A 12,442-nucleotide genomic window follows, 5' to 3' on the forward strand; every position below is an offset into this window, starting at 1 on the left:
GCTGCTTCCTTCCGCTTGCTGAGCTAAGATGGCGGCGGCGGTGCTGACGCTGACGCTGGTCCTCCTCCTCCTCCTCGTCTGCAGCTCTATCCCGCTCACCTCGGCCCTCTACTTTCATCTTGGCGAGGCCGAGAAGAAATGCTTCATCGAAGAGATCCCCGACGACACCATGGTGATAGGTAAGGCGGGCCTGGAGCTTTGTACTTGGCTCCTTGTTTTCTAACGCTAGCGAAACGCAACCATTTCACTGAAGGAGAACTCCAGCAGCCTCTTAGGCTGGGCAATTAACAAAAGCAATAGAAAATAGACATATCTTCACCGATGAATTACAAGGAAATGTATATTGGTACCAGATCCTGGTATCTGTCGCATTAGGATGAAAACTTGTCAAATTAGGATGAAAACTTGTATCCTAAACTGGTCCATCATAAACTCATATATCTTACAAACCTTATATAAACTGAATTTTTTTGTACTGTAGTTATGGCAAATGTAGTGCAAATTGTAACCTGTTAACTTGTAACCCATTCTGAACTCTTTAGGGAAAACGGGATAGAAAATAAAAAAAATGTGTGGTTGCGATACAGTAACCCACTCTTTGGGGTATACTCGGCTAGTCAGGTTTTCAGGATACAGGTACAAGATCCTTTATCCTAAATGCTTGAGACCAGAGACATTTCAGATTTTAGAAATTTTTTTTTTCTTTTTGAAATGTCATCATTTGTGGCAATACTGATACATATTCATCATCTGCAACAGTCCTGCAGGCTTCTTTCTACTGCCTCCTGCCTTACTGACATTCATTCCTCTTTCCTTTCTAGCTGAACACAACAGAGCCGCTGCAGACTTTGAATATGAATCACTGCGGCCACTGGTAACACCTCGGAGGTACACCGGTGTGAGATAAAATGAAATTATACTACTATCTGCATAGAGTGAAGCCTTTAAAGTGACTTTGGGGCCAAGTTTCACTTTTAATGCCAAAAGTAAGCTTTTTGTTGTACAGATTAGTAACGCAACAATGTTACAAAAAATTGTCCGTTTTTGGAGCTTTTGCAATTAGAATTTTAGGTACCTGCAAAGAATACACATGAGAGATTTCCATGTGCTGCTCCTTGGTATGCAAATCTACAGTATCTTGTGCATGTTGTGGACATCCAGAAACCTGACTGGCTGGGTGTGCCCCAAAAACTGGGTTAAGAAGCACTGCCTCCAGCAGTAAAATGTCAACAAATAGTGGGAATTAAGGGTTAATCTTTAGATTTAAAGAGACTCTCTGGAGTCTCAGGGGATAAGTGGGTTACTTCCAGAGTTAAGAAGTTAAGACAGTCGCTGAAAGAAGTGGATGAACCAGAGCCTAGAAATAGGAGTAAGCATTCGAAATGTTCTTTATTAGAGAGAGACATTATAACACAGAGAAATCAATTATAGGAAGAGAATTCCTAAGTGCAGGGCTTGAAAAATCCCATCGTGCCTCAATGTCATAAAAGCAAATTTTTTAAAAAAAATTCTGTACTAAGGAATGCAGACGAAGGAAAAATTTCCAACTAAAATAAAGAAAATAGCAACAATTCCAAAAGCCAGTGAGAATAAAGTTCTCAACTGATTATATTTATATCTTCAAAACTTAATAAAAAGAAAGATAACTTTCTATTGGGAAAATTGTTTATCAATTTCAAAATTAATCTCTCAAGCGTTAAAACTTTGTGGAAGCACTAATTAGGAACAGTTATCACATATGTAAAAGGGAGCTACATTCTTAGATTTAAGGTGTCTGAGATATTTGTAACGATTATAACACCCTTTCCTAACCCTCCCCAAATGCCACTCTTTATGATCAAGTACAGAAAAAGTATTGTAACAAAAATTGAACAGTTGATTTTTCTGAACAAGGCCATATCGTGAGACATTAATTTCCAAAGTATTTTTTATTGTGGTAACCATATGCACTGAAAATTTTCTGTTTGTTTTTGCATTTGATAAGTTAGTTTTTCCATTAGATACATTTCAGAGAGCTTGTACAACCATTCTTCAATGTAAGGTACTGAAGTACTTTTTCATCTTTTGGCTGGCTAGAACGCATCTAGCTGCCATTGAACAGTGATGGACGGCATCAAGGTGTGTATTGAATTAAACCATAGTCTTCCTTTCCTAAGGAAGATAAGTTTTAGTAATGGATGTAATAGATTTCTTTCCTAAATGGTTACCACATGATCAAAGTCTTCCAGTTCATATTTTGTCCAACAAGGTAAAGAAACATTTATGAATCAAGGAAGAACAATAATGGGTTAGCATTGAGATCTTAGGTCCTCTTTTACTAAGCTGTGGTAGAGGTTTCTACAATGGCTCAGAGTGCTAAATGCTCCATCGCTTATAGGAATTCTATGTGCGTAGGAGCATTTAGCGCTTAAGGCCACGGTAGAAACCTCTATCAGAGCAGAAATTGTTAGCCACAGTGCCTACTTGTCCATCTCTATAAAAGATAATATATGGTGCCACAGTATCAAAGAAATTTTAAACAGTTCAAGTAGCGGACGTGGATGGCTGAGGATTGTCATCAGGGATCCAAGGATCTCTCCCAGCAGGCTCCACACTTGCACCAGGCTTACTCCGCTCCTGTTTTTCCGCAGGCAAGCGACAACCCATATCTTTCAGGGCCATCCATGCATCCGCCACAGTATCCACTTTACGGTACTTCCCATTAATAGTGAATAATAAACCAAATGGGAACAGCTATCTGTAGCGGTACCCCTCAGCCCGCAGCACTTGGGTAACCTCCCGAAAGGAGCACCGTTTTTGCTGTGCACATGCAATTGCGTTTTAACATTGGTAGAGCCCGGGAATTGGGACTTTTCCAAGTTTTTCCTACTCACCATGCACTCAGAAGTTGTTTGTCTCCAAATGCAGGCTCGCATACTGCAGCAGAAAGTAGATATAATACTGAAAAGCACGAGCCCCGACGGAGCTCAAAAATTAAGCTGCCATGCTTCCAAGTGACGTCACTTCCTCCCATGCCAGTAGTTTCTTAAAGAATAAGGAAGCTTGCTTACAATGCATTGCAAAAGTGTTCATATATTAGGTTAGAAAAGGATTGTGTTCTAATCTAGAGTAATCTAGAGGGGCCCCATACTGCTGCGGGATGTGGGAGGGATTTCTGAGATGGTGAGGTTCAGCTGTTCCCCTATCCTCTCAATTCTCTTTCCTGCCACAGGTAATTACCGCACCCAGTTGTATGATCAGCAGCGGGAGGAGTACCTGCCAGCCACACCAGGCTTTGGGATGCTTGTGGATGTGAAGGATCCCGATGATAAGGTCAGAGGCTGGAGCAGTTATCAATAAAATCTCTGATTATAAAGTCACAATATTTAAGTGGCACTAGTTCTTGTTACCTTATGTCAGTGCGTCGATAACAAATACAGATAGGTTTTTCTGTTGTCCAAGAAGATGGTGGGTAGCAAGTTTTATTGTAGTTCTGTTATCAGCTTCCAGAAAGAAACAGAATGTTTCCTTAAAACAGGGGCTCAGACAGGCAGGCTAACACCTGGGCTTGAATGTGTGTAGAGAGAGATCTGCAAGTCATCAGCATAGAAGTGATACTGAAAGCCATGGGAGGAGATTAGAGCACCAAGGGAAGAAGTGTAGATGGAAAAAAAAGTGGTCCCAGGACAGAGCCCTGAGGTACAACTGATAGCCGGATGGCGGTGGAGGAGGGTCTACCACAGCTAAAGGTGCAACAGGAGATAGGAAGAAAATCATGCAATAACAAAGCCCTGAAATCCAAGCAAGGACAACATATTGATTAATAAGTGGTGATTTACCAAGTTAAAAGCCACAGATAGATCAAGAAATATGGGGATGGAGTAGAGGCCTCTGGATTTGCCCATGAGTAGGTCATTGGAGACTTTAGTAAGGGCAGTTTCTGTAGAACAAGGGACAGGTAGGATCCAGCGAGAGTTATTTTAAGGAGTGGTGTAACAATGACATGTTTGAAGGCATCAGACACAGTTGCGATCTCTCAGGGCCGAATCACCCTCAACTGGCACTGACCACAGGAGACTTAAAAGTATCTCCATCCCCATCAGGAATGGGTTAGATAGAGCCTGGCCAAGGACTGCGCCAAGCAAAAAGGTGCATCCAGAATTTCCACTGAGCGTACACCATATCCCAAATATCTTGATGCATAGGGAAAGAGCCGGATGTTGACCGGATCCCTCACAGCAGAGGGCCCACAACTCGAGGGGGGTCCTTAGCTTCCTCCTTGAAGGCAAAACCATTGACACCTGAAGAATAAGCTCTTGCAGCTCTTCCCAGTGAAAAATGCGCACAACCGAAGTATCCTCGCAAACTAGCACTTCCAAAAATCCACCACCCAAATCACCCCCCCCCCCCCCAAGATGATCCTGGAGGTCCACCCCAAGATCCAAGTTCTCATCCGGTAAAACTGGATCAGCCAGAAAAAGATCCTCGTCCCACAGCCGCTTGGACGATGACTGAGGAGGCTGGACATAGGCAGCTCTGTCCGGACAGCAAAGGGACAAGAAAGACTCACTAAATCAAATCCAACAGGCCCAAAACAAACCTCAGCACAGACTGCACACAGACCACTCCATCTGCTGGAGACTGAGAAAAGATTGATTGTAATAGGGACTGCACAGCCCACTTGTACTGTAGCCAAAAGTCAATGTCTCAGTCTCTACCTGCTGGTGACGGAACCCACAAGGGTAAAAGTGATATTGGATCTGGTCCTCACAAATGGGGAGAGTATCTCTAATGTTCGAGTGGGTGCAGAAGAAGAAGCAATCATCAAGCGTTTTGGTTTGATGTAACAGTTAAAGTGGAGAACGGCCGCACAATACTTAAAGTCCTAGATTTTAAACGTATGGACTTTAATAACATGAGAGAGTACCTGAAGAAAGAGCTGTTAGGATGGGAGGGCATAAGAGAAGTGGAAAACCAATGGTCTAAGCTGAAAGGAGCAATAAAAATGGCTACAGACCTTCATGTGAAGAAAATAAATAAAAACAAGAGAAAAAGGAAACAGAAATGATTCTCTAAACTAGTGGCGGAGAAAATAAAGGCAAAAGAGTTGGTGTTCCTGAAATATATAAAAAACCCAAGAAGAGGAGTATAGAAAGGACTATCGGGTGAAATTGAAAGAAGTGCAGGCAGAAGAGCAGATGGCTAAAAATGTAAAAAAAAGGAGACAAAAATTTTTTCAGATATACTTAGTGAAAGAAGGAAGATGAAAAATGGAATTGCTAAACTAAAAGATGCTAGGAACTGATATGTGGAGAGTGATGAGGAAAAAGCAAATGTGTTAAACTAATACTTCTGTTCTGTGTTCACGGAAGATAATCCCGGAGAAGGACCGAGATTGTCTGCAAAGTTAAAGAAAATGGAGTAGATTCTGCGCCGTTCATGGAAAAAGTGTTTATGAACAACTTGAAAAACTAAAGGTGGACAAAGCGATGGGACCGGATGGGATCCATCCCAGGATACTGAGAGCTCAGAGAGGTTCTGGCGGGTCCTATTAAAGACTTGTTCAACAAATCTCTGAAGACAGGAGTAGTTCCTGGGGATTGAAGAAGAGGGGATTTGGTCCCTATTCACAAAAGTGGTCACAGAGATGAAGTGGGAAACTACAGATTGGTAAGCTTCACCTCGGTTGTTGGAAAAATAATGGAAGTGTTGCTGAAAGAAAGGATGCTGTACAGTGAGAGATTGGAGAAACTGGGCCTCTTCTCCCTTGAAAAGAGGAGACTGAGAGGGGACATGATCAAAACATTCAAAATGCTGAAGGGAATAGACTTAACAGATAAGATAGATTGTTCACTCCAAGGTAGGGAGAATGAGAGGGCACTCTAAAGTTGAAAGGGGATAGATTCCGTACAAATGTAAGGAAGTTCTTCTTCACCCAGAGTGGTGGAAAACTGGAACGCTCTTCTAGAGGCTGTTATAGGGGAAAACACCCTCCAGGGATTCAAGACAAAGTTGGACAAATTCCTGCTAAATTGGAACGTATGCAGGTGAGGCTGGACTCATTTAGAGCACTGCTCTTTGACCTAGGGGCCGCCGTATGAGCGGACTGCTGGGCATAATGGACCACTGGTCTGACCCAGCAGCAGCAATTCTTATGTTCCTAGAATCTAATGGGTTACACTGGACCCAAGACAAAATTGCTTTACTAAAGATAAATCCTGTCAAACGAACCTGATTGAATTTTTTGATTGGGTGACCAGAGAACTCGATCAAGAACATATGCTAGATGTCATTTACTTAGATTTCAGCAAAGCCTTTGACACGGTTCCTCATAGAAGGCTGTTGAAGAAACTTGAAGGCCTGAAGTTAGGACCCAAACTGGTGAACTGGATTAGAAAATGGTTGTCAGACAGATGTAAGAGGGTGGTGGTTAATGGAAGTAGCTCGGAGGAAGGAAAGGTGAGTAGTGGAGTCCCTCAGGGTTTGGTGCTGGGCTGATCCTGTTCAATATGTTTGTGAGTGATATTGCTGAAGGGATTTGTAACAGAGTAGACACTGAGGAGGGTGTGGAAAACATGAAAAAGGATCTGCAAAAGTTAGAGGAATGGTCTAATATCTGGCAACTAAAATTCAATGCAAAGAAATGCAGAATAATGCTTTTGGGGATTAATAATAGGAAGGAACTGTATTTGCTGAGAGGTGAGAGGCTGATATGCACAGATGGGGAAAGGGACATTGGAGTGATAGTATCTGAAGAACTAAAGGCAAAAAAACAGTGTGACAAGGTGGTGGTTGCTGCCAGAAGGATGCTGAGCTGTATAAAGAGAGGTGTAACCAGTAGAAGAAAGAAGGTGCTGATGCCCCTGTACAAGTCGTTGGTGAGGCCCCACTTGGAGTATTGTGTTCAGTTTTGGAGACCATATCTGGCGAAGGACATAAGAAGACTTGAAGTGGTCCAGAGGAGGGCAACAAAAACGATAGGAGGTTTGCGCCAAAAGACGTATGAGGAGAGACTGAAAGCACTGAATATGTAAACCCTAGAGGAAAGGAGGGACAGGAGAGATATGATTCAGATGTTCAAGTACCTGAAAGGTATTAACGTAGAACAAAATCTTTTCCAGAGAAAGGAAAATGGTAAAACCAGAGGGCATAATTTGAGGCTGAGGGGTGGTAGACTCAAGAGCAATGTAAGGAAATTCTTCTTTATGGAGAGAGTGGATGCCTGGAATGTGCTCCCGAGAGAGGAGGTGGAGATGAAAATGGTGACAGAGTTCAAAAAAGCGTGGGATGAACACAGAAGATCTAGAATCAGAAAATAATAGTAAATATTGAAGAACTAAGGCCAGTACTGTGCAGATTTGTATGGTCTGTCTCTGTATATGGCTGTTTGTTTGAGGATGGGCTGGGGAGGGCTTCAATGGCTGGGATGGTGTAGATGGGCTGGAGTGAAGTTTGACGGAGACTTCAGTAGTTGGAACCTAAGCACAGTACCGAGCAGAGCTTTGAATTCTTGCCCAGAAATAGCTAAGAAGAAGAAGAAAAATTTAATTTGAATCAGGTTGGGTAGACTGGATGGACCATTCGGGTCTTTATCTGCTGTTATCTACTATATTACATTTCTGTGCCGGTCCGGAGGGACGATAAAGAAAGGAATGATTTAGGGCAGTGATGTTCTTTTAATCCCCTTGTCATGTCATCACTTAAGCATAGAGCCCAAGAAAGGAAGAAGGGAAGGAATTCAGTTTTGATGGGCTGATCAGAGATGGAGACAAGCCTTTCAAATCAGTTAATATTAGTAAAGGACAGAGAGTCCCCACAAGAAGTAAAGTATAATGGTTTCAACTATTTTTCCTGCCACTGAAGTTTGACAATATTACCATCACCAGAGAAGACTCGGCTCTTTATCCAATTGTTCTTTAAGGCAGTTAATGCAAGAAAAACCAACTACTTACTTATTGAGATCTATTGGGTGATATGGGTGTTGGATAATTTGTTCCTTAAATAAATGAAGTAATGATTTACAAATTATTTTAATGTTTACTTAGGTTCTCTTTGTCTAATATTACATTTTGGTTAAATCAAGGATTGGGGGGAGGGGGGTATTTCACCTCACTGTAGAAGTGCCAAGATTACAGAAATGCAGAAGTTTTCCCACCTTCCTCCTTTCTGTCTTGTAGGTGATCCTTTCTCGGCAGTATGGCTCAGAGGGCAGGTTTACTTTCACTTCTCACACTCCTGGAGAACACCAGATCTGCTTACACTCCAATTTGACTAAATTCTCCCTCTTCGCTGGGGGGATGTTGGTAAAGAGACGGCTGAAAATAATTGACTACAGTTGGGGGAGGGATGTGGATGGTTGTAGAGAAATGTTGAGACTAGCTGGAGGGGGCTTCAGAGGAGGAAAGGGGATGAAGAGGATGTTGATGGGTCAGAGTGGAAGGGGGAGGAACTCAGGAGGGAATTGGTAGAGGAAACAAGGTAGGGTGTTGACTGGGAGACGTGTGTTGGGAATGGAGGAAGGCTTTGAAAATGGATGACAGACTTGGAAGTAGGAAGGGATTGGGTTGGAGAAATTGACTGACTGACGGGGGGATGAAAGTGAATGGGAATGTTGGGGTGGAGAGGGAATTGAGCTTTGATTTATGTACAAAATGTTACATTTACTCTGCAGAGGGTGCACTTGGATATCCAGGTGGGGGAACATGCTATTGACTATGCAGTGATTGCAGCCAGAGAGAAACTGACTGAAGTTCAAGTTCGGGTGAGACAATTGATAGAACAGGTGGAACAGATCCAGAAGGAGCAGGACTACCAGCGGGTGAGTCTGTAGCAGCTACCCAGTAAATGTATCGATTTTCACATAACTATCATATGTACACATTTCCATATACTGTCTGAGCTATGAGTTTACACACATTCCTACCTTAGCATGGTGCCTCTCTCATCCTTGTTTTGTTTTCATTACCATGATTCTGTTCTTCTTGATTTGTTGCAGTGGCGGGAAGAGCGCTTCCGACAAACCAGCGAGAGCACAAACCAGCGAGTCCTCTGGTGGTCAATTTTGCAGACTCTTATTCTTGTTGCCACTGGCATGTGGCAAATGAGACACCTCAAGAGCTTCTTTGAAGCCAAGAAGCTAGTATAATGGGACAGGAATTGAGAAATGGGCAATCATCGACCTGTGGTGAAAGAAAAAGCTGACACCTGGTATCTGGCTTGATCCCAGTACTGTCCCCACTGCATAACTCCAACATCCCCAAAACACTGAAATTACTACTGACATTACAGTTGAAAGTATAGAGGAAGCAGGCAGAGCATCATCTCTTCATTGCCAGTCCAAGTAGCTCTCAACTTTGGATTGTATTGATGCCTTGTGCTGAGCCCTCTTTTTGTGTTTAAGGTTCTTCCCACTGGGCTAGGCGGTTTAACTGTTAATTTCACTCTGTTAATACTGATGCAGTTTCCCAGCTGACTTTAGTAGGTGAGACTCTGGAGGACATCCTGTTCTGGTTCTGTACTGTGCAGAGGAGAGCTATAGCTGTCCCTATTTTCTGTGTTGGTTGATCTAGATGGTTGTTATGAGGGTTATAAGTGTTTTAAATAAATAAATAGTATAATGGAGATTTTGGGCTGCTTAAGGGAAAGATGAATCCCTCATAGCTTTGGTTCAGATGTATCTATTTCCCTGTAGATTTTTAATAGAAACTGGCTAAACTGTAATACCTTGAATAATTTTTGGCCAGTATCTTGAATAATTTTTGGGTGATGATAGAGGTGATTGTGAGATACTAGCAAATCTTAATCTTTTGCTATTCCAGGTTTGGAGGTAATGGAGAACCCTGGCAATTAAATGTCCAGAAAACCTCTAGGAGGGGTTGGCTTATGTTCGGGGTTTACTGGGGGTGGGTTACTTCATGCACACACTGCACCTGCTGGATGATTGACACTCTCACCCCCTTTGAAAAAAATGTTTGCTGTGTGTATGAATTCATTTGTATAAGGAAGGCAAGGTAGAGAGAGTGGTGATCTTTTGAAATCATTTGATTTCAGAAATAAAACCAAATAAAAGGAGGCTTAATTAGAACAAGTTTCAAACTTGTGAACAGGAGCGCCGAGCATTAAGACCTGAAATGTGGCTATAAACTGCATATTTTATCACATCTGCTCCTTTTTGAAAAGAAATCACTGTGTATCTGAGCCACATATGCCTTCCCTCTTGGTTACTGAAACAGAAATTTTATTTTGTAATAAAGATTTCACCGCTTCCTTTGATGAGAGTACAAGATTGTGACTTTATTCTACCTCAGTCTATCAACCAGTCTGGACCACTTGCTACACTCTTTTTGTATGTGAGGCCCAGATCTTGGCTGAATCAGATTTGCAAGATAACAGACAAAATTAAGGGAACCTCACTTGTATATTTCAAAACAATTGCAGGCCATGAAAATGTAAATATGTATATTAGAAATATATCTGGAATTATGCGACAGGCACGTGTTTTGATGTTTTTTCATTGAGGATATTCTAGTAACAGCTGGTCAAATTAAAGGGGTCCACACTTGGCTCCTGCAGCTCTTAAAAAAATATGTATCAAACTAAATTTTCATACTACTTTTGAAGCTGCCACACATTTTAGGCTTGTTGTTCATTCTTGCTCTCTTCTTCTCCTCCTCTACCGTTTTTCTCCCCAACCTTCACCTACAATGACATTGCTCTTCTTGGCCCAGACTGAACTGGTGTACTGCCATCCTTTGTCCAGATGTAGACTATATTCCACACGTTAAAAAAGGTTGAAGGAGGACCAAGGAAAAATTAGGTTCTTAACCTGCTAATTTTCTTTCTTTTAGTCCCCCAAGACCGGCACAGAAACAGCCTCATTATCTGTGATATGCAAATCTCGTACATCTTTAGCGGGACAAGAAGCTCAAGCTCCCTCTTCATCGCAACCTTCCGTCAGAGTCTGGTGCCCATGGAGAACCCTCAGCACTTTGGTCTTATGGCATGGCTTTTGAGCATTCTGTTGTGGTCATTTCAATGCTTTTGAAGTCCAAGAAACCCTCTTATGACTTCTTATGCCAAAACCTGGAAGGCTTTTCAACAGTGGTGTGCTAGGGACCAGGTAGAGTCTTAACAGGCTACCATTTTGATGGTTCTGGCTTTTCTTCAGGCAGGCTCGGATAAGGATTTAGCTGTGGCTACCCTCAAGGTAGAAGGCCTTTCATGCTTTCGAGTGCACAGGGGTTCCAGTTCACGTACTTTCACCAGTTTCCTGAGAGGGGCGCTTCGCTTGCAGCCTCCCTTGTGTCATCCTTCCCCATGTGGAATCTTAAGATTGTTCTCGAGGGCCTTGTGGAAGCCCCATTTGAGCTGCTCAAGGATGTTTCTCTTCTGGATATGACAATCTAAGACTGTCTTTCTGGTCGCCATTGTCTCGGCACGGCGTATTTCAGAGCTTCAGGCCCTTTCATGCATGGAACCCTTTCTACGGATCACGGAAGCAGGAATGGTTCTCTGTACAGTACCTTCTTTTCTGCTGAAGGTAGTTTCTGATTTCCATGGGAACCAGGAGGTTCATTTGCCTGCATTTCACTCCACGGGATTGGAGTTTAGAAACTGCTTCATCTTTAAACCATGAGATTTATGCAAATGAGTAATTTTGTGGTTAATGGCATCTTTGTTTTATTAATTGTGGCCCTGAAATTTACAGCCATGCCCCAAAATCTACCTCCGACATGTAGCTTTGCATTTACACATTTTTCTGAGTAAATGTACACAGTTCAGTCAGCCACTTTTGCCTCAAGTTTGATTTCATAAACCTTAGTCTATAAGCTCTGCCAGCTCATAAGTGTCCTGCACTGTCCCAAAATGCACAGAAAACTGAGCAGAGAAACCTCAACCTAGATACAAGGGTTGTACATTTGTTAGGAACTGGATGCATCGCATGATCAAGAAAAAGAAATAGTTACAGAATTAAGAGCATGAACTGAGGAAAGAAAGCTAGAAGTCAGCTGGAGTCTGGCTCTGTACTATGGAATAAATTGGGTGCAGTTGGGCCTTAGTATCTTATCAGCTATCATTCTAAGAAAAATGTAATACAAGTATACACAATTCCTTTATTTACAGACATAATTCAATACAATTTAACTATATCTTCATCAGAATACACCCTTCAATTCACATAAAAGCAGCAGAGATGTTGGGGAAAGCTCCAATCCCGTCAAAAGTCCCGGGTGTAGGGGCCAAAGGTCATGTCACATTAAAGTTGGTTCCTGCTAATATGTAGTCAGAGGGACAAGACAGTGCATGGTTCATCATTTCCAAAATACAAACCATGTGTAAACATCTCAAAAAAAATTCTTCACATATTTCCCATTGGAATGTGTAAGTTTGGCATTACAACACACTTTATCTGAGTGGAAAGATAGTACAGCATTGTTAAGGACTGCATGGTGGTCGGGGTTTG

The 12,442-nt window shown here is 42.2% G+C and overlaps 1 protein-coding gene across 1 annotated transcript; it reads left to right on the top strand.

The window, feature by feature from the left end:
• TMED9 (transmembrane p24 trafficking protein 9) lies at positions 1-10,497 on the top strand. Its single transcript, XM_033927032.1, has 5 exons — positions 1-179; positions 3,212-3,312; positions 8,157-8,282; positions 8,651-8,797; positions 8,975-10,497. The coding sequence occupies exons 1-5, from the start codon at positions 29-31 to the stop codon at positions 9,122-9,124; spliced, it is 675 nt and encodes a 224-aa protein (XP_033782923.1). The 5' UTR covers positions 1-28; the 3' UTR covers positions 9,125-10,497.
• Positions 10,498-12,442: the final 1,945 nt, after the last annotated feature.

The sequence above is a fragment of the Geotrypetes seraphini genome, chromosome 18 (assembly GCF_902459505.1).
Source record: "Geotrypetes seraphini chromosome 18, aGeoSer1.1, whole genome shotgun sequence".
Lineage (NCBI taxonomy): Eukaryota > Metazoa > Chordata > Amphibia > Gymnophiona > Dermophiidae > Geotrypetes > Geotrypetes seraphini.